General features: G+C 48.7%; 1 protein-coding gene across 2 annotated transcripts in view; it reads right to left on the minus strand.

Moving 5' to 3' along the window:
- Smoc2 (SPARC related modular calcium binding 2) overlaps positions 1–22,820 on the minus strand; it is a 103,191-nt gene that overhangs the window by 15,303 nt on the left and 65,068 nt on the right. For both annotated transcript variants that reach the window (XM_051205999.1, XM_051206000.1), the window contains exons 8-9: positions 13,475–13,661; positions 8,324–8,406 (exon numbers count right to left, since the gene is read on the minus strand). In XM_051205999.1, coding sequence (XP_051061956.1) covers positions 8,324–8,406; positions 13,475–13,661 — 270 coding nt within the window. The remainder of the gene's footprint in view (positions 1–8,323; positions 8,407–13,474; positions 13,662–22,820) is intronic.

Below are 22,820 nucleotides of genomic sequence, written 5' to 3' on the forward strand. Positions count from 1 at the left end.
CCACCAGTGGGGTCTTTTCATGCCCCTGCCTGATACGGCTGGTCACCCCCAAGCTTTCTTTAGCCTGTGCCTTCCTTCCCTCTGAGGGACCTGAGCTGTTGCTATCTTAAAGAGTAGGGGATAAAAGTCTCTAAGAAGCATATTCGGTGGAGATTTTTAACAAAAGCTGGCTTCCATTCTCTCAGACTTTGTAATAGTTTTTGTTGTTGTTTTGCTTTTAACTTTTGTTGTTTGTTTCGTTTTTGCCTAAGGTCGTGGATTGTAGGGCAATGAAGCTAGGATCTTGGTGTCCAGGTCCCTGTTCCTAAAAAGCAGAGGTGATCTTCCAAACCCTGAACCCTCAGAGCTCCCTCCCTCCCTGCCTCCCTCCCTCCGCCTCTCCTCGTTTTCTCTCCCTCTCCTTCTCTCTCTCTTTCACATGCCCTTGTACATGTTCGAGGACACACATACACACATACAATGTTAGAAAGTAACAACTTTCAGAAAGAATGGATAACTTTGTGACCATCTAGATTCAAAGCACAGGGGTACGAAATTGAAAGCTTGATGTTCATGGAAAGGTTTAGTAGGGATGGGGAGAAAGCCAGCAGATGAAAGCTGACAGTGTCTGGGTGGCTTCAGTCGGTGAAGGGAGCCAGCAGCCAACGTGACAAGCTAACAGTGTCACCTCACTGCGCAGCTGACCAGCCTGGGGCATGTGATACTTGAAGGCTATCACAACCCCCCTGCAATCTGAATCATTCCAGAAATAAGACCGACTCAGGAGCTATCAGAGGGAGCTAAATGAGATTGGTGAGAACAGTTAGGGCTGGGACTTAAAATAAAACGACAAAAAAAAAAAAAAAAAAAAAAAAAAAAAGCCAAACGTGAAGAGTGTGGAAGTGGGGAATGGCTCAGTCAGTAAACCATTTGCCTTAAGAGCATGAGGGCTGAGTTCCCTCTCCAGAACCTATGCAGCAAAGCCAGGTGTGGCAGCACACAGGTGTGGGCAGCACAGGCTTGTAACCCTAGGGCCGGGGCAGTGGAGACAAGTGAAACCCTAAGGCTGGGCAGCCAGGCAGTCAAATGGGTGAACTTTAAACCAGTGAGAGATCACCTGAGGAGTGACATAATGCTCTTACCTGCCTGGTGATGTAAGGCCCTTGGCAATGTCTCTGGCCTGTACAGCCTGCCTAAGATGTCTACTGAGGTTCTTTGAAGAGATGATGTATTACAGGGAGCTTTTTTTAACTTGGCTGTGGTTGAGTCTTAGCAAATTCAGATTAGTTCTGGAAAAAGCCTAAATGGTTGAAGCGAGCTAAGGTCAGAGGACAGTAATCTGGCCGTTTCTTCCAACTGGGTTATTCTGGATAAATGGCCCTTAATGGAGAGGCAGGAAATATTTGTAATAGAATAAAGATTGTTTAGCAACAATTAAGCGTATTTGGTGTTGTCCAAGGACAGTGCGTTCTGGTAAGTTTTTGGAGCTGTTGCTGACATTCTGTTTACGCTTTTGGTTTGTCCGGGATGATGCTTCTTTCAGGACTGATAGTGACTTACACTTCATTCTGCCTTTTTTTTTTTTTTTTTTTTTTTTTTTTTTTGGTAAACATTACTCTCAAGGCATTGGGGTCAAGTAGCTTCTCATGTAACTGGCCACGTACCTGCCTCATCAGGAAAGATAAACACAATTCTTCTAAACAGCTGTGGCTGGTGGAGCGCAGTGCCATGCTGAAGACCTGGTCCAGAGCCCAGAACTCATAGGGTTCTCTATTGAATATCTGTGCTGTCAATTTATGCATCCACGTGACACTGGGCCCCTAGGCTACTTGGGAAAATCCATGGGTAGCTTGTGAAAGAGGTATTTATTAGATTAGAGTGTTGGGAAACAAGAAATCAAATCAAAGGATATTTAGATGTTTCTCGAAAGCCAACCGTTTTTAAACACTCTACCCTCATCAGTGTACCTATTATTCTTGCTTTGGCCTCCATTGTGATGGGAAATGTGTTTGAATTCTGCTGCTATCTCCATCCCCATATAGCACAGCACTTTGGGCTGGGCCTCTGCAGGGATGATGTTTGCTGGAGGAGAAGGTATACCTGCTCCTTCTGGTCTACCTGATCCCCCTAGCGTCCCACCATGCCAGCATGTTTCTACCCTGCTGTGCAACCTTCCCTGCCCTCCCTACCCCTCCCGCAGTTCACCAATGCTCCCTAAGCACCACGGCACTCCTGGGGATGACATGCAGGTGAATCACTGGTGTGTTACCACTAATCGAAGGTAGCTGCTTAGTTGAGCCCCCATGTAGAGCTCCCACAAGGCTGTGCTTTCACGCTTTGGGATGATGTTCACCACGGTAACAGCAGAAACAGTAACTGAGAGGGCCCATCAAAACCGTAGGACACTGTCACGTGCCCAGTCTCTGCAGTGAAGCTGGGCCTGATGCTTATAAAGCATGTACCAGGAGCAGTATGTGGTCTGAACGCTGCCCTCTTTCTAAGATGAGATCTACTGTGGGCCCATGAGCCTCTCAGACTCTTTTTTTTTCACTAGTAAACACCACAAACCTGTTAGCAGGGAGGAAGGATTCTCCCAGGGTCTTGTCTGGGCTTGTCTCTCAATAGGGTCAGCAACCATGTTCCCCCTAATTTATGAGAACAGTAAATGATCTGTTGACAGGATGCCATGGGGGCTCGCTCACTCTGGTGCCCCGCCCCTTCCAAACCACTCCCAGGCCTGTGCTTACTGTTCCTGTGCATTCGTGCATTCATCCTTCTTAGAACCCTTTGGAGGGAAGGATGCTCCCTTTGTTCAACAGATAATGGAGAAAATGTCAGCGTTCACGTTCACACAGGACCCCTTGGCTGTCAGGAATGGACAAAAACAATCTCTGCCTGACACTTATCACTTAGTTCTCCTGCAAGCTCTTTCTGTATTCTGTCTATTCTTATTTTACCATGAATACTTTTCATAATCTTCACCCACACCTAGAATTTCTCCTCGTTCTCTGAAAAACCAGAAAACAACTATCAATGCATACCCTATTCCAATAAAAAAATCTCAGTAGGACTTCTGACAGGTACTACACGGTATTCCTCCCCATCATTTGCCTTCAGCCACATGTTCATGTCTTACAGCCCCGTGAAGAAGAAGAAGAAAAGGAGGAGGAGGAGGATGAAGACGAAGACGAGGAGGAGGAAGAGGAAAGGAAGGACTAAACAGTAAGTTTATTCTCGTTTATCCCTGGTGTCCAGGAGGATATTTCCTGTAACACACCTGTGAGATGACATCCAGAATGTCCCCATAGACATGGCTCTCATACTGTACCTCTACCCATTCCTGGCTCCTTTCCCTGCTGTTCCTACTCCTAAAGCCTTAGGGAGGAAGGCATGAGGTGAGCCTCCTGACTGGCTAGACCCACAACTGTCCTTTCTCATCAGAACCAATGTAATGCCCATGTAGCTGTCTTATGAAAGGCCATCAATCACATTCATTTACAAGTTTACCTTTACCCTTAGTCATCAAGACCAGTGATCAGAAAACAATGTCATGGGAACCCAGGCCTCACCATCAATCATTGCCATTTAGAAGGGACCCTTAACATATGCAGAAACCATATCCTGGCTTGTGTCACTAACTGGAGCAAAAAGTCACCCGACAGCAAGGCCCACACTCACAGAGCATTCTACTACTTTCAAACCTCCTCCCTATCCGCCTGGTAGAAGGAGGATGGCACAGGATGCCGTGTGTGTGTGTGTGTGTGTGTGTGTGTGTGTGTGTGTGTGTGTGTGTGTGTGTGTGGTGTTTGGGGGCTGGGAGAGCAGATGGCACAGAGAGGGACACACACACACACACACACACACACACAGCTTCACCCATATGTTCAAGTTTAGAGGACTGTGTCTAAAGCAGAGAGTATGGGCTGCAGCTCAGTTAGCAGAGTGCTTGGTTAGCATGCAGGAAGCCTTGGGCTGTCTTCTCCAGCACCACATAAACCTGGTGAGATAGCACATGTCTGTAAGCTTAGAACCCAGGAGGTGAGGCAGGAGGATGGGGAGTTCAAGGTAACCCTTCATCACATAACAAGCAGAAGGTCATTGTTATGCTAGATCAGACCCTACCTCAAAATGTTTTAAATGAAGAATAAATAAACAAGCATAAAGGCACCTTGTTGTCAGCCGACTCATGTGTGAATTCAGCATTTAATCTGACAGCAGAAACCATGGAAGTCAACTGACATCTCTCACTGCCATGGAACCCTCTGGCAGTTGAAGGTTACTGGCTGCTAGCTGCCCATCCATTGCGCAAGAAAGGTAAACACCAACCTCCCCATGTGTCATGCAATACCTGGCTGGCAAGAATGCATAGCTTGGGGTCTAATTACCTTTGGGAAGCAAGCAAAGCCATACCCAGGGCGAGGTGAGGATCATTTTCTGCTGCCTCAGAAAGTCATAATTAATTTTGAAGCAATTTAAAGTGGTGCTAAAATATTGCTTTGAAAGGGATAGAAGGTGGCTCGAGGGTTTGTATTTGAGTCCAGGGTTATAATTATACCTATAATTGCTGTAGGCTGCCAAGTAGAGAAGACACTCCTGCGCCTCTTCCTCCTTTCGCTGGATGAAAAGAGCTTGGAGGTCTAGAGAAGTAGTGAACTTCCTGGATCAGCTACCCTCCCCCGCTCCAGAAACGTTCATTCTTTTACAGCCTTCTGCCACAGGCAAGGCACGCAGCTCAACTGGTAGAATGCTTGCCTAGCATGTACTAGACCCTGGGTCCAGTCCCCAGCGCGGCCTAAATGAAGTAGTGTATCACAATTCTAGCACTTAAGAGGTAGAGGCAGGAGGATCGGGAATTCAAAGGTCACCCTCAACTGTGAGTTAGAGGCCTGTCTAACATGAAGAGTCGTCAAAGGCTTCATGGGGGCCTATCTCAACCAAAACAAACATTAAAAAATACAGAGAGTGATGTTAATTGAAACCAACAAATGTCTCTCAGTGCTGGGTTGACTGACAATAGCAAGAGAAACTTAATCCCGTATTTTGTCACATGGGTGGGCTCTTGTGATGATGGAAGGGAGTTGGGGAGCTGGGTCTCACCCAAGGGACTCTCCGAGGTACAGCAAAAGGGCAAAACCAGTAATTCAACACCTTCACCAAGCGTCTCGAGCCCTGGGAACATGGGAGCACTCTGGCAGAGAGTGTGTGGGGTTTCCCTGGAAGGCAAGTGTTGGAAGGGGCACATTTCCAGGAAGGGAGCACTGCATTCTTCACAAATAGCTCTTTCGGCTCAAGGGAATAGGAGGACAAGAAGGGCAGGGGTAGATGGAACCACAGGGCAGGTGCATTGCTTAAAGTACCTGCGAGTTCTTTTTAGATTAAATAATATATGTTTTAATTATGTGCCTGTGTACATTTGTGCGTGGGTGTGTGCACACGCGTGCAGGCGCCGTCTAAGAACATCAGATCGCCTTTGAGCTGGAGTAACGGACAGCGTGAAACACAGATGTGGGTGCTGGGAACCAAAGTTATGATCTCAGCAAGGGCAGTAAGTATTCTTAAGCACGGATCCACCTCTCTAGCCCCACCCCATCCATCCCCAAGAGGGATCTTCATTAGAAGTAAAAAAAAAAAAAAAAAAAAAAAAAAAAAAAAATGATAAATTTGCCAAAGATGGGAAAGATGGCTGCAGACTTCTTTTACATTTCTACTGACCTAGTTTGTACTTTTCTCCGGGCCTTAAGACAACCTGATGTAGAAACCTACAATATGAACTTTGAACAGCCACCTTTTTCAACGCTAAAATGTTGGGCTTCAAAGACTGAGTCATCGCTTGCTGTCAGTTGCCCGTGAGCTACAAAAAAGGTAAGGGCTACAAGGAGTCAGTCTATCCGGCTTGATGTGGGAGATGAAGGCTACGGAGCTGGAAACAAGTAACGCAGAAGGGAGCGCATGTCTTCACAGAAGGAAACTCACCCCTCAGGCTGTGTGCCATGTGAAGTTTCACCTACCCAGGGGCTGCTGGGTCACTGCAGGAAAAAAAAAAAATCTCCTCCTCACAAAGAAAAGTCTGATTCCTGGAGTTAATTTAAGGCTTTCCTGATTTCACTCTTAATAAGGATAATAATTTCCAAATTACGAGAGCTATTATGTGGCTGTGAGTGGCACTCTCCCAAATCGTGGGACTTCAGAGTAGCTGGCCACTCCATGGGCTTGTTGAGGGACTGTGTGGCAGTGTCTGCACTGGGGGGGGGTCTCCATGGTCCTTCCTCCTTGTGCCAGCAAAATGCAGTGGCTTCCCTGGCTCTCACAGGAATCCTCTACTACACGAGGAATACTTGCTCCCTGAGTAACTTCTTCTGACCGCTACACAGAGCAAACAATGACATTTATCATGCTCTCCATAGTGACGGCCGTGGGTTCTTACCAAATTAATTACCAGCCCAGACTTTAAAACAAGAATAGGAGCCACCTGAAGTGTGAAATTCCACCATGGAAGGGGCACATGGAAGCCTAGCTGGACAGTAATACGTGCTATTCATGCAGGGAAAGCCACAGGGCTTAGAAGTCATGGGGTATTGTATTAATAATGAGCCTCGGCTTCCTTCCTCAAGGTAGGCACTGGGGTCAGAGGACATAATGAACTTCTATAAGATATAAGGACTAGTGAAATCCAGCAAGTATATTTTAAAAAAAGAAAGTGTGGTCCACTGATACAAAAGCCTGCATTGCTGGAACGATTTTATAATCCCAGTTCCTGTGAGGAAGAAACAGGAGGGCCAGAAATTCAAGGCCATCCTCAACTGCACAGGGAGATGAAAGCCAGCAGAGTCTACAGGAAAAATTGCCTCTAAAGAAAATCTGACTTTAGAGGCCAGATACTTGTGGGAAAGTACCTTTTAGGCCAGACAAGCCTCAGGGCCAGCTGAGAGGTCTCTGAGAATACAGCATTCATATGCAAAGGCCCCGGGCAGGGCAGGGAGTCTTTGCCAGATTTGCTCTGAACCTCAGACTCTGTGTCTCAGACCTCAACCAGGAAGTAGGAATCAGGAAGTAGGAATCAGGAAGAGGAAGCAGGAAGAGGATGCAGACGGAGGAAGCAGGAAGAGGAAGCAGGAAGATGATGCAGAAGGAGGAAGCAGGAAGAAAGAGGAAGGAGGAAGCAGGAAGAGGAAGCAGGAAGAGGAAGCAGGAAGCTACCCACACAGAGGAACATGATGTTCTGAACACGTAGTCACCACGGGTTCCTGAGTCTATGGGTGGAAAGGGAGGGGGAACCCCCAGGAAGCCTAGATCTAGAGCATGAAAGCAGGAAGTGGGTTACTACTAGCCGGGTCATGTGGTCCATACTGGGAGGAAAGCGTGGCCTGCTTTCCCATAGCAGGGCTAGACAAGCTGCTCCTCTGAGATGAGCAGGCTTACGTAGTGTCACTGGCTGATACGGAAATGTGGGTGTGCTGGCCTGGCCTTTTCTTTTTTGTTTGTACATAGGAAAACATTTTTTTTTTCCCTTTCAGAATTACCTTCTCTGTCAATACAGTCCAAACTAGGAAGGAAGCACACAGAATTACTACAGGAGGACTTGGCCTGACCAGAGGAGACCAGACAAGTCCTGGCTGCCTGGCATGGAGGACACAACAGAGTTGCAGTCACAGCCTGCATTCTCTGACCGAACATGCGTAGTCTACAGGCACTTAAAGCAAAAACAACCAGAAAGAACGAAACAGCAAGCTTCTTCCAAGCGTGGTGATCACGGCATCGAGTTCACCCTGGACGTCAGTGTAGGTCTATCTGCTGAGATCCTTGTTCCCCATGTGCCGTAGACAGACACTTGTGCGCCTTTCGGGGAAACCAGACACCTGGGGAGCGTCTTCCAGCAAAAGGTCTGCTTCCTTGTGAGTTTAAGTCTACTCTCCGCTTAATCTCAAATGGCCCTTGCAGTTGAGTTCACTTGGCACACAGATGGCTTTGTGTTTATTCAAACCACTGCTAGCTTCCTTCATATGCCAGTTCAACGAAGGGTGACATCAGGGATGCCCGTCCCTCACAGAGTAACTAGAGGCCTTGCAGAAATTCCTCAGCGACTCGCTTTAAAGACACTTTCTTCCCACACATATCTGGTCTTACACCGGCAATCCTTTCCACGTTGCCAAATCAGAGTTAGCTCTGAGATCGGCATGCTCCTTACCTGTCTCTTACATAGGTTCCCACGTCTGCCAGCATTCAGACTCTCGGTGGAGACCACCAGGCCACAGGGAAGCAAAGGTGTCAGCTTCCTCATGCCACACTACACCACGTGGTCCTGAGTGGTCACAGAGCTGCCTGCACCCTCGGATGCTGTACTCACCCTGCAGGGGCCGGTTCTTGAACAGGTCCCGGGCCTTCGCTGGGTGAGCTCGAGCGGTGTGGTCACACTTGGGCTGCTCATACCTAGGAGCCAGGAGAGGGTAAGAGAGAATTAGAGTCGGGATGAGACGCTGAGCTAGACTGGTCTCAAGTTTCCTACGTCTAACAAGCTACGCGCGGCTGTAGCTCCAGGATGTTCCGCGAGATCCATCCTTGCATCATGGCCCTGTGGTTTATTTGGCTCCTTGGTGGCTTGAGCAAACATTCCTAGGCCAACTTACATGCAAAGTGCACGGAACAAAGAGGCCTGAGGCTCTCACCTCACATGGCTGGACTTGGACTCTCTAGTTCCAGAAGAGTCCTGTGTACTGGTTCCTGAACACCCACCCACCCGTCTTCTACTTTGTGGTTTTATGAAAAGCAGGGTTTCTGCCCAGTAGTCCCTTGCAGTGTTTCCAAATGCACTTGACTCTCTTCAGAAAGGAGTCAGAATCAGAACTCAGGGCCCACAGTGATCTACCTTTGAAAGGCTGGCTAATTCTCAGTCCAACCCATGGAGCTACAAACATTTGTCCAAATACTTACAAAGGAAATAGAAAGAAGAAAGGAAGGTTCTATCTGGTGTTAATAGAAGGCCTTCTGCCTGGAGGTGCTTGCTTCCTCAATGCTGGAATGGAGTCCTGCACCCGAGATCACCAACTTCCTCCCTCTTTACCATACGCTTCTGTGGTAGTTTGAATATAATCGGTCCCCATAAACTCACAGGGAGTGGCTTTGTTGGAGTAGGTGTGTCCTTGTTGGAGGAAGTGTGTCACCGTAGCGCTGGGCTTTGAGGACTGATATATGCTCAAGCCACGCCCAGTGTCTCAGTTCACTTCCCGTTGCCCGCCTAAATAATGCAGGACTCAGCCCCAACACCATGTCTGCCTGCAGGCTGCCACGTCCCACCATAACGATAATGGACCAAACCTCTGAAACTGTAAGCCACCCAATTAAATATTTCCCTTTAAAAGAGTCGCCATGGTCATAGCGTCTCTTCACAGCAACAGAAACCCTAACTAATATAACTACACTCTTACTGTGAGGTCGGGGAAGAGGTTGCTTGGGCTGGGTGTGGAAGGCTGGAGAGGTCCACCCCAGTGAGGTAGGGTGGACAGCTGTAAAGGTACACACACACTTTTCTAAAAGAGAGTTTAAGGTACCTTTAGCCATGGTGTTGAGACTAGCCTTGGTTACATGGGAATTTAATATCACAAAAATAGTACTAACACATAATAAAAGACTTCTGACGGGACACCAGACCCGAGCAGTAGTGCAGCCCATCCGTGACAAGGCCCTAGGCCACTGCACCAATGCCCTCTTCACACAAATGCTACACCTCCCCTAAATGTCGCTTCTAAAATCAGTGTCCCCGATGCACCCTGCCAAACAGCTGAATGACCACGTCCCTCGGCAAAGCCACTGGAATATATCCTTTGAGAGCACAGGGGCTCGGTGACGGGACAGTGAAGACGGGGTGGAGGGAAACCTACTCAGTTGGCGTCTGCTGCCCAGGACCACAAAGTCAGACAAGAGCCAAGACGCCTCTGAAGACAATGGGGGGGGGGGGATGCGACTGGCCGCCTCAGCGCTCACTGATGATAAATCTAGAGAGAATAAATGCCCTGAGTAGGAAAGCTTCATTCCAGGTGCCAGGCATTGCCTGAGGCTCAGGGGTTAGGTAGGGCTGACGTCTATGCTACAGTGACCTGTGACCTGTAGGAAAGTGGCCATGTGCTCAGCTCCTAACTGACAGTATGGAGCCCCAAGCCAGCAGCCCCATCACATGTGAGCCGCAGACCGTATTACAGTGTCGGGTTGCTCTGAGCTCCGTTTCCAGCATTTCTGTCATTCACACGGTGCGAGCGCCAGGCCATTTCTGCCCCGTTCCAACTCGCTTCATCTTTGCTGTCACTTGGGGCACTGAAGTTTGAACAGCTTGCCAGTGCAGAGACAGTAACCTGGAGAGGGGCCCAGAGGGTTTTACCAACGTGAACTTGGCTGCAGCAACCTTTGTGCCTTTGGCAGCGTTTAGTTCACCCGAGGGGAACAAAGAACATCGCCTGGCCGCGGCTGCCCATCAGATACACCAGGCTTGCAGCCATGGAGAAGCGCAATTTCACGCCCACACGGCCACATGCACGCGGCCACTGTGCGGAGTGCTGGGGGTCAGAAACTCTGGCTGTCAGCCTGCACAAGGAATCCAATACCCCCCTCTGACCCCCGCTACTATTGGCCAGCAAGCAGCCAGGTAGAAACCTGCCCCCTCTCCCAGTCTGAGTGCCAGCAGAGCCCGGCAGGTGTGCCTAACTCCATGCAGGGTCACACAAAGTACGGTCAGAACGTCAATCTTGACCCCAAGGGGCAGGAGAGCCTGCAAGAGTCACCACCCCACCGCCGGTCTGCTCTGGAGGGAAGGTCAGCCTTGCAAGGATGATGGCAATACAGGGGGCTTGTGACTTTGACTCAAGTCCACAACAGAAGCTCCTTATCCCTGCGTGGTGCAGGGGGACAGAGAGAGATGGCTTACGAATGGCAAGGCGGTTGACATTTGCAGCTTCCTGGTTTCCAAGGCCAAGGGGTCCTCATGGAGTAGTAGGAAAAAAAGGCAAGGAAAGTAAATGCTGAGTGCAGTCTATCTAGGGCAAGTCCCGGAGGCCTGTTCCACTCTCTTGTTGCTCAGTGTCATGCAAAGGCTGCCCGGCGACGCCCTCCCTTCTGGTCGTTGGTCTGACCCTCACTGTGTGACCTGTGTGACCTGCACACCTCACTCACGGTCTCACTCCAGTATCATAACCTCAGGGGCCTCATCCTGTCCTTTCTCGCTCTGTGCCCCAAGTCCCTGTTCTTGCCCGATGCCCTTCAGATCGCTCATCATCCAAAACATTTCCTCATGGAGGCTTAGCCTACACGGACCCATTCTGTCATCATCACCAGCTTTCCCCTCCCCTCCGGAAGACCTGGTGTTTATCCTCCCCATTCCCTGAGCCCCCATCTTCCAGCACGATGCCTGGAACACTAGCGGACATTCAGATCACTCAAGTGTTTACCGAAAGGAAAAGGAAGGAAAGGAAGCCAGGGCACGTTCTCGTTACCACTGCCCAAGCCCAACAGCACAGCACTGCCCAGCAGAGCCGTGGTGGGGTGTGTGAGCCTGACTATGCCTCTCCTGCTGCCGCTGCTCCGGCTGAACCCTCTGCACCCCACACGCTAGCTACCTCTGCCCCACGGGCTCATCTTCCCCAGGACACTGACTGCACCCTCCCATGACCACAAAGGCTGGCCTGCTCTCTGCCTTGGCGTCAACTTCTATGTACAGGACGGTTGGATGCTGAGGGTGGTGGTACCATCTGCTTTCTCACAAAGTCAAGTTTGTTAAACTGGAACCTGGCCCTGACCTGGTGCTCAATGGAGGAAAGCCTGGTAAACGGCGGCTCCCTTCCCTGGCAGGGCTGGGGACAGTCTAGGGATGAGACTGTCACTGAGCAAGTCCGCCAGTTCAGCGGGGAAAGGTTGCTCCCACTGTCTGAAAGAGGAACTCACTCGGGGCCAGAGAAACGTTAACAAGAGCATCAGCTGCGCCCCCAGAGGATGTGGGTTCAGTTCCCAACATCCACGTGGCAGCCCACAACAGTCTATAACTCAGGTCCTGCCCTGGCTTTTGTTTAGTGGATGGAAGGAAGGATGGTTCAGAAGAAGGCAACCATCTGAACAGCCCTTTCAGTCTGGTCCAGTGTGAGCCCTTTCCTGAACCTTCCACGGGGCAAACATGGAGCTGAGGTTGTCCTGTTCTCCTGAAACGCAGGGCAAGTCTGCACAGAGGAAAGAGTGACTGGCTTTCCGCTCAGTCACACTCTGAGCTGCTCTCGGGCTCTCCGGAGATAGCATTACCAATGCTGGTCTCATTGTCTCAGAGCCAGCTGGAGGGGTGCTGTTTTCGACTCTGCAAGGATTTTCGTTGCCCAACTCTAAGAAAACATCTTCTCCTCTATGGCTGAAGCGTGGCGTGGGACCAAGCCTGCATCTGGCAGGAGCTCACTAGTGCCCCACATGAGGAATGGTGAAGGAGCCAGAGGCTCTGTGTGTAGCAAGACCATCCTTCTGCCTACACACAGGACAATGAGTTACCATAGCCAAACCCAGTAATGGTGGCGTTTTTTTTTTCCAGCTCAGCCATGCAAGAGCTTACTTCCTAAGGCTGTACCAGGTCTCTGCTTTGTATTAGCTTTCTGTGTCAGTGAGAACACACACCTGTCCTCCAACGTGGTGAGGGCAAAGTGGTGTTGACTGCTAGGGTCATCTGTGATGTCATAACATATCCAAACCAGACCCCCAAGAAAGACTCAGGAGCTAAAAAGGGGAGGGGGCTGGACTTGATCTTGATGAAGCCACTGACATTTCGGCCAATTTTTGAGGTCTGTGCTGACCAGTGACTCCCACCGAGAGCTAGCTGTAACACCTGAATAATTTAGGGAGAATTTTGGTGTTCATCTGGGCACGTGGGATGAAACTCGAGCACGGAGCTCGAAAGTCTGATAGAAAAGACATGTGCACATTTAAGAGTCTAGGAAAACATTATCAAAGTCAAAGGGCACACGGCTGTTGACAGGTCCCCACTGAGCACAGGCACCCATTCAGGAACACCCTGCCCAGGTACATACTAGCTTCTGCTGGCACTCTGGGAGAGCGTAACTGTTTGCTCAAACCGACAGAGAACACAAACAAATCCTGAATAACTGATTGCTTTTGCCTTACAGGTTCTTCTCCTTAAACGATTTTTTTTCCCCTAGATGCGTGTATTATGTCTTATTGAAAGCTATCCGACCATTTGACCTCTTAAACGTTTAACCTCTGTGTCTTTTGTGTGGTCCAAATGTTCTTTGCCAACCTTCTGCTTCGTGCTCGGTGGCCTATGACTGCTAAAGGTGCGCTTCCCTGCCTCAGGAAGCCTAAGCACAGGGAACAGAGGACAGCGTCCCTGTGCGATTGTCACACCCAGAGTAGGACACTAAGTTTAAGAGGAGCTGAGCCCACAGTAGAAAGAACTTGGTGGCAGGGTATCGGGAGGGGGTGTGATGTTCAGTTTTCCTGGCTCCTACAAGGATGCATTTACCTGGTGGAGGTCCCCGGAATGGGCCGCCCGGTGTCCACCAGCACACACCAGCAGTAACCAGTGGACGGGTGGCACTGTACTGGCTTGTAGAGGCCACCGTGTGCACACTCGGGGATCACTACGTTGTCGTTTTTGGGCTGCTTGGCCTCCTCGAGAGCTGACTGGTGCTCCTGGTCACAGGAGGAAGCTGCAGGGAGAGACAAACAGGTGGTGAACAGGCACAGGAGGAGCCAGCCCTGGCGACCCGTGCACGGCCGCAGCTAAAGGATGCTGTGTGCTGTCCCAGCGCTACAGTGGGAACCAGGCCTAAGGACAGGCAGGAGGTCCCCTCCTACCTCCGCAGCCATAGGAGGCTGTTTTGTGCAACAGAAAAAGAGCATGTGATTCTTTTCAGGAGGCTGTGCTGTGAGCACCCCCCCCCACAAATGCTCCCCGAGGAGGACTGGTTCTTGTTCCCAGGTTCCCCATGAAGGAAACACTCACTCCCATACAGGGATCATGGCCTACAGTATACAAAGGTCATCTCTTCTCAGGCTAAAGACTCGGTTTCTTCTTGGTCTTTAGCTACCTCTGGTTTACATCCAAGGGGGCATCAGCCAAAAGGACAGAGATATAAACCGGCACGTGCGCACACATTCACACACACACACTCACACACACACACTCACACACTCACACACACACTCACACACATACACAAACTCACACACATACACACACACATACACACACTCACATACACACACTCACATACACACTCTCACACACACATACACCCACACTTACACACACTCACACACTCACTCACATACACACTCACACACACACACACACTCCTGCTTTCCCAATAGCCCAAGTGTGGGGATTAAACCAGTAAGTGAAAAAAAGAACCAAAGACCCTAGAGTGGCCACAAACAGTTTCACCCTGACAGAGGACAGCAAGGAAAGGCTCCGCCCAAGGTAAGAGAGAAATCTCTACAACTTGTCAAGTGGTACAGGGCGACTGCCCGTCTAAGCCGGCTCTGAAGGCGCTGGCCACTGCCACTAGGAGTGGGTGGACACTGCGGTGTCGGGAGAAGAAGTAAGGGAGGTGAAGTGCAGCAGCCCGGCAGACGTGAATCTGGGCGGAGCCTAGCCCAGGTGATACTCTTAGGACCAGGAGATGCCAGGCACAAAGTGGATCTCTGGCCAGCCTCGTGGTCTGTCATCACGCTGTCACTTTCTCCATCGTTCCAGGGCTGAAAGAACATTTATATAGCATTCACTGCATGCGCAATTAACGTCCCCAGATACACCAAACTGTAGAAAGCCACATAGACGTTAGCTAGCTCATTGGGTGATTCTGGGGCCAGCTCTGTGCATGCTCCTGTTAACTGACTACATTGCCAGGCACAGTTTCTAGGTTTCTAAAGCCCACAGCATTGTGTGTGTGTGTGTGTGTGTGTGTGTGTTAACTGCGAGAGATGCACCTTGCTGATGGCGCCCTACCCCCCTCCCCCATGTTGCTCTTTGGAAGGACGGCTGGATGATGAAGAGGAAGCTAAACTGAGCATCTGTCCAAACAGACATCATCTGCGGGGATCGTTCAAGCTCACTAAATGCAAAAGAGAAATGGAGAAATTCGGCCTTGGCTGCCACTCTCCATATGGTCTTCACTTTCCGTGTTATCCTATAGGTGTACCTCTCCATATGGTCTTCACTTTCCGTGTTATCCTATAGGTGTACCTAACGAAGGCAGGCGTGTAAATGAAAAGCCCCTGAGGTTGGTGAGGATCTCGACGGAAGCCTTTCACCAGCAGGAAAGCCCGCACGCAACAAAAATCGACACCCACTGGTCTTTCTTCCCGAATCCCGCCAAGGCTGTGATACCCATCCAAGGGGGCCAAGCAGCACAAGGGTTCAGGCAACTATCTTTGAAGACAGTTGACACTCTCCATGGAGCCATTTGGGTCATCAATGTGAGAATAAACAGGGCAGCAGCTGGGCCGAGTGTGCGGCTTGGCAACACGGACCTCTTCAGTTTAGCTAAGGTCGCTTGGCACTTCTTCAAAACTTCATTAGTTCATAGAATGTACAGTATGATTATCTGGCCACAAAATATTTTTGGTGCTCCATTCCAAGGACATACTGTGTGTACGGGACCGGTAGTGGAAAATTTTTGAAATGTCCCTGAGAAATTTATGACACATTCGAAAGGGCCTCTTAAGAGAAATGAAATTGATTGAATTAAAAAAAAAAGCTCCATAATTTCAAAAATTAGTTGCACATATTGTAAAACGTCAAAGCTACTATGGTCGAGACTGATGAAATCCTGTCTGTGTGAACATTAGGGTGCTGAAGATGTCAAATTGACATTTGACAATCTGCTTGCATATTGGAAACTCAAGGCTACTAGGAAGATGGATGCAATCATATTCTCTTGTACGATAAACCACCATGAAGGCAGAGGATGTTTTAATAAATGAGTGAGACTTCCATAAATAGAAGGCAATTCATAACGTGGTCCCTTCCCCTCCTGGCTCCTCCCAGGCCCTGACGCTGGGGAGATCTGCACAGGCCACTCTTGGAGGTCCTGCAGCACACACAGCCAGCTCACTGTAAAATAAATGCAATGTTAAAATGAAATGTTCATCACATTTACCTCAATCCACAGCTAATTAAGTCCTGGAAGGACTAATCCACTTCTATCTTTTTTTTTTTTTTTTTTAATTTATTTCTAAGTTGTGTCTCAAGAAGAAATCAGGTAAAGCCGATTTTCAGAGTAAAAGCGTTTTATTACTCAACTCTGAATTAATCCTTTCAAAAGTTTGACTCAGTGACGAAATAAAGGAAGATGAGAAAAATCTACTAAAAGGAACATTTTTTTTCTATTTTAAAAATTTATTTTACATACCAACCACAGTTTCCCCTCCCTCCCCCCTCCCACTTCTCCCCCCCCCCCACTTATCCACTATTCCTCCATCTCCACTCAGATGGGGTAAGGTTTCCCATGTGAATGAACAAAGCATGCCACATCAAGCTGAGACAGGACCAAGTTCCTCCCCCCTGCATCAAGGCTGAACAAAGCATCCCACCGTAGGGAATAGGTTCCAAAGAGCCTGCTCATGCATCACTAACAGGTCCTGGTCCCACTGGCAAAACCAAACCAAACCAAAAAACAATAAATGGAGAGGTATGGCGTGCAGATGGGTAACAAGACTTAGGAACATTATCAAGTCAATTTCTCTAAATTAATTAGTGGACATAATGTATTTCTTATCAAAATCTGATCAGCTCCCCAGTGGAACCTGACACACGGACTCTAAAATGAATATGGAAAGTTCCAAAGACCCAAAATAAAGCATCGCTCCATGGTTAGGGGGCTAATGTTGCCTCATTTGGAAAGGTACTATAAAACCATTCACCCCAGCAGAACAACTCACTGGGGGGGGTGAAACTTCTCCCAAGAAATGTCAGTAGAGTATCAGAATGACGGTGGACCAACTGAACACACACACACACACACACACACACACACACACACACACACACACTGCATGATAATTGTGTGAGACGGGAGAGACATGAATACAGAACCCGAGATGTAAAGACTAAAAATTGAGCGTTAGGAGTACCCCACCCCACGTTACCACCCCCACTGTCTTTCGGACAGACTGACCACAGAGGAAAAACTTGGCAAATTAGACTTCACTAAAATTTACAACAATCACCAAAAGGCGCAATTAAATAGTAAAAGGCAACCACAGACTGGGGGAATGTTCCTAATGCACACATCTGCCAAAGACCCCAGGTCTTTACATCAATAGAACCACAAATAACCCAATCTGAAACTCACCGAGAGTTCAGAAAGCGAGCCATCAACCGAGCAAAGAGGGCAGCTTCGCTAGTCACCATGAAAATAGCAACTGTAACCTCAGTGAGGCGTCACACACATGCACGCTCCAAATTAAAAACACTGACACCAAATGTTGGCAGGACACGTAGGACCTGCAGCTCCCGGAGCCTCCTCATAGCAGACCCAGTGCTGAGACCACTATCCTGTCCTAGACACGCATCCAGGAGAAATTAAAGGGCAAGCTCATGAAACAGCCAAGGGAAGAATGAATAGACACAGGGTCTTCTCAAAGGTCCCAGCCCGACTGAAAAAAAAAATGCACAAAATGTTACATATTGTATGCAATAATATAAAGTTGTATGTATATATCACAGAAAAGGAAGGATGGGAACGTGTGTGTGTGTGTGTGTGTGTGTGTGTAATATACATAGGTCCTGACTCTCAAAACCACTGTACTGATTTCAAAAATAACACCTCAGAAGTTAAAAAAACATCCTTTACATCGATGCATAAGAAAGTCTACAGCAGTGAAGAGTCATGTGTGGTGGCTGGGCTCATGGGGAGGCCCTTGCTGTCCATGGGGGCCACTCTCCAGAGCTATGGAGTAGCATCCACTGTGGGTAGTAAGGCACAGGTTCAGGATCTCCAGAAGCGCCGTGCGTTTACCCAAGTATCCCTCAATGCTCTTGAGACAAGATCATCTTTCTGTCTCATTCTATTAGTACTTTCACACTTGTAATCAAACAAAGTCCGTTACTGAGGAAGCCCCTAAAACTTTATTTCCCTGTGTTGGCATTTTTCACAGAGGGCAGCAACTCACATGTGATAACACAGAAATGCCACGAAGGATAGAGCTGATACACAGTCCATGTGCACACGCAATCTTGCCTTGTGATCTTCCAAGAGGATGTGTGGTTGCCCTTCTCCACTGTCCACTGAGCAATGAATTCTCTCCATGAGCTGCAGAGTATGAATGAGGTATGGACAGCCGTGGTCTCCAGGTCTGACTTTCTGTGCGCTCATTCCCCTTTGTATATAATGACACTGCGGGCCCCGGGGTGCTGGTTTTATTAGAGAGAACGCTTTCCTTAAGAAGTGAGAAGGACGCTTCGATACAGCTCTGTTTCCTGTGAACTTGGTCCCACACTAAAGTTCTGGGAGGCCAGAATTCCCTGAGTTCCTGGGCTTCCATGGTAAATATCACGGTGCCCCCCCCCCCAAACCCTGCCACCGCTAGCTGGCCTAATATCCCCATACACACACTCTGTACTTGCGTTTTGCTTGCTAATCTGATGTGTGCTTGTGGGGACTGGTTTGTTTACCTACAAGGACCTGTGCTAACTTCCTGGCGGGTATCACGACCACAGCCCTGGAAAGGCTAGAAGTGCCTTACTTCCTTGCCTGAGCCCACACTCCCTCCCGGCATACACTGCAAGCCCTCTCTCTCCCTGTAACTTGGCTTTGTGTCATGCTTGCAACAGCACACATAGAGAAACAAACTGCCACGCCAGTAGTAACTAGCTCATGCCGGCTGCGCAGGAACACCGCTGTGGGCGCATGCTAGCCACCCACCGTGTGTGTCAGGGGGTAGGACTCAAGTCTTCCAGCTTCCTCATGCTTTCTTAAGACATTTTCTGGACCCTCTCGGGACATGTTTCTGGACGCTTCTATTCCCTCTTTGGTATGCAATCCCTGACTGGCAACACACGTCATAGGTAAGGTACTTGATGTGGGCAGGCGAGGAACGTCCAGGGCCACAGGCAGGCATAGGTAGGGAACAGGGATATATTGGAGGGTGTGTGGCAAGTCTGCAGGGCCAGGTTGGGCTGAATCCTATGTAGGCATGAAACCCCAGTACCTGTCACCCTCACACACAGAGCTGGGCTTCAATCTTGTGGTGATTACCGACTGTGGGTATTCACCAACTCATGACCCGTGCCATGATGGAACAGCCAACGCCCAGTGACCTCAAGGAAAGGCACAAGCCACCAGCGGGAAGCCCGTGGGACATCAGGGCTGCCCTGAGGCTGCCCACTTCCTGCCCAGGTTTCTGACCCCACAGGTCTGGGGGAGGCGAGGCCCCACAATTTGAGTTTCCGAGGAGCCCTGAGATCACGGTGAAATCAGCGATGTTTCCACGTGCCAAAGGTTTCTCCTTTCTGGTTTTCAGTTTTCCCTAGAGCTGATTACAGCGCTTAATTTTTAGACATGCTGTCCTCATCAGTCATGGAATCTCTTGTGGTTCCCTTTCCAATTATACAGAAACCTATATGAGATGATCAAAGAATTTGAAGGGAAGTTTAAAAAAAAAAAAAAAAAACAAACTAGGAACTGGATTTGCTAGAAATGGAACAGTGGAGAGAGCAGAGCAGGACGAGGTAGGTGCCTGGGGAACCCAGCTTAGACAGTGTAAACTTACTTGAATGTCCACAAAAAGAAAAGAAAAGAGAGAGAGAGAGACCAAAGCAGGGTCGCATTGTTCAGGGCATGCTTATGATTGCCAGCAAAATGCAATCCTGGGGGGACTTCAGGCTTATCTTTCACATCCAGGGTCATCACCATCAAGGTCAACACACATGCCAGGCTGATACTAAATATGCACGTGCACAGGAGGTGTGTGTTAGAGCCTGAATTCCCTAAACCAGGAGACCCGGGCTCCCACAGGACTGGCACACCCTGCAGGAGACCATAGAACCAGGAAATGAGGGTGGGCGCACAAGCCTGGGATGGGGCCAAATTGCCAACACCTCCCTCTCTGAGAGCACCCCTAAAAGACAAACTGGACACAGCAGCTCACCAAAAAAGTCTAGTTCCCAGCACCATCAAAAAAAAAAAAAAGTTGGATAAAATACCTTAGATCCAGGTTTTCTAGACTCAAAATTAGGCTCAGCACTGTTCCACAAGGAGGCTCTAGCTCGGTGCATTTATTCTGTACCTTGCCAGGGGAAGAGAAGCATCACACCAAACTAATCCACAGACCAACCAACCGACTGACCTTCTAGAATGCTCACAGATGCCCTGACTGTGAGTGGCTACGGAAGTGCAGTAGTCTCTTCCCGAAGTCTCTTGCTGGCTTCTCCAAGGAAATCCTATGCTGAAATCCCAGTGTCCCTGCTGTCTCCCGAGTGGTTGATTATTCTTCCACTCTGGCTTCATGGAACCCTCTGTCACCTAGTCCCACCCAGAGGTCACAATTCAGCACCCTGTGCCTGGCCAAGGCTGCCCAGAGAAGTGTCTCACCAAGTGAATCCACCCAGCTCTGGCTCTGAGACTTCCGTCCTGGGACCTTTAGGGGCTGCTGAGAAGAAACAGGTTGCCTGAGCATGTGCCTTATAAGAGGAGATGCTGCTGTATAGGAGAGGACATTGCCTGAAATTCTATAGGATGAGGAAACTGGCTGTATCTATCTGTCTATCGGAAGGAAGTTAAGGAAATGGTGGTCTTGTTTTGTATTCAGATGCTCACAAAATAATTCTGAGTACCTTCCTTTTCACGGAAAAGTCCAGCACTGAGGCCACTGGCTTTCCTTCTGTAGTGAAATGACTGCAGGGTAGACAGAGGCCCAGCCTGTCAGAGGTCAAGGACTACCATCTCTCTAAAAACAGTGGCTTTAATAAGCAATAAGGAGATGACTCAGAGGGCGACTGCATTCCCAACTGAGCTGACCCTCAGGACCCACTCTGGTAAGTTGTCCCGTGACCTATGTACTACTCATGCCCTGGCATGTGTGTGCCTCAAGCACATGTATGCACATACAAACATAGCCACATAAAATTAATTAACTAATTAATTAGGAAGTAATGGGTATCCTGAAATAAATCCTTTGCTCCCCAAGTTGCTTTGGTTACGGTGTTTCATCTCAGCAACAGAAACTCTAAGACAATTAGACTATATTCAAGCTTGTAGGATGTTTCCTTAATCAGTGGGTGGTGCCATCCCTGGGCTGGTAATCCTGGGCTCTAAAAGAAAGTTGGCTGATCGAGCCATGGCAAGTAAGTCAGCAAGCAGAACCCCTCCATGGCCTCTGCATCAGCTCCCGGCTCCAGGATCCTGCCCTGTTTGAGTTTCTGTCCTGACTTCCTTTAGTGATGAACAGTGATCTGGAAGCGTAAGCCAAAAACAAACAAAGTAACTCTTTTGTCTTCAACTTGCTATTGGTTAAGATGTTTTTATCACAGCAATAGTAACCCAGCTAAGACAGAAATTGGTACCAGGAGTGGGGTATTGCTGTGACAGACCTGAGCATGCTGTTTTGGGGAGTACTGTGGAATTTCGGGCTAGAAGAGTGTTGGGAGCTCAGTGGGCTATTCTGTCAGAGCCTTGAATGTTGGAAACAGTGCAGAGGATGGAAGCCTGGCTTGTGAAGTTAGAGAAAAAAGGACCCTGCCTGGCCATGTATGTGAAGACTCTCTGGAGCTGAAGAATCAGCCGACTAGTGAGAGACCTTTGTTGTATTGTGACAATTGATGCTCGCCAGCTGTAGCTGGGAAATTAGTGGTGATTGAAAAGAGGCCAGAATCACAAAGAGGAAGCCATCTGGGATGTGTTTCCTTACAGTCAGCACACAGGAGTCAGCCAGGGTAGTACCTCCCGTTCCTTGGCAACCAATCCTGGTAGTGTGAGCGTCACTCAGGTGGTGCTGGTTTTGAAGACATAAAGGGTTCATTGAGAGCAGCTGAGGCGTGACATTGTGGGGCAGGGCTGGGGTCCCTGAAGGGAGCTCAGGAGAGGCTACCAGTGAAGGTACGTCCCGGTTGCGTCTACAGTGTTTTTGGAAATGTTTTGTGTGTGATATTTCTATTAATGTGTGATTTTGAGAAAAGTTTAACAGTGATGTGTTTGTGTGTCAAGCTGATAAAGGGTCAGTTGTGCCGGACAGTTTTACATCAACTTGACACCATTGTGGGTGGGGCAAGGCTTGGGCTGGTGGTCCTGGGTTCTATAAGAAATCAGGCTGAGCAAGCCATGGGGAGCAAGTCTGTACGCAGCGCCCCTCCACGGCCTCTGCATCAGCTCCTGCCTTCCGGTTCCTGCCCTATTTGAGTTCCTGTCCTGACTCCCTTCAGTGATGAACAGCAATATAGAAATGCAAACCAAATAAACCCTTTCCTCCCAAACTTTCTTTGGTCATGGTGTTTCATCACAGCAATAGTAAGCCTGACTATCATACCACACAACACCAATGAAAACTATCTGAAAGACCTTGGCTCAGATTCAAGACTGCTGTATGTCAGAAATTGCAAGGTTTTCTGCTTTAATGGAACATAAGGGTTTGGTTGGAATATTTCCATCAGTCTGAAATTTTCATTAATAAATAAATAAATATGTGTATGTGTGGATACATACTGTCATGATACACACACATTCAAGCATTATGTATATATGGGCAGACACATACACTGTTAAGTGAATACTGGCTATGTGTAAGAACAGAATTCCCTAGCCATTTCTGAAATGGCCTTAAATATATTTCTGACATTTTGTACCATGTATTTATGAGAAGCAATATTC

The sequence above is a fragment of the Phodopus roborovskii genome, unplaced genomic scaffold, assembly GCF_943737965.1.
Source record: "Phodopus roborovskii unplaced genomic scaffold, PHOROB, whole genome shotgun sequence".
Lineage (NCBI taxonomy): Eukaryota > Metazoa > Chordata > Mammalia > Rodentia > Cricetidae > Phodopus > Phodopus roborovskii.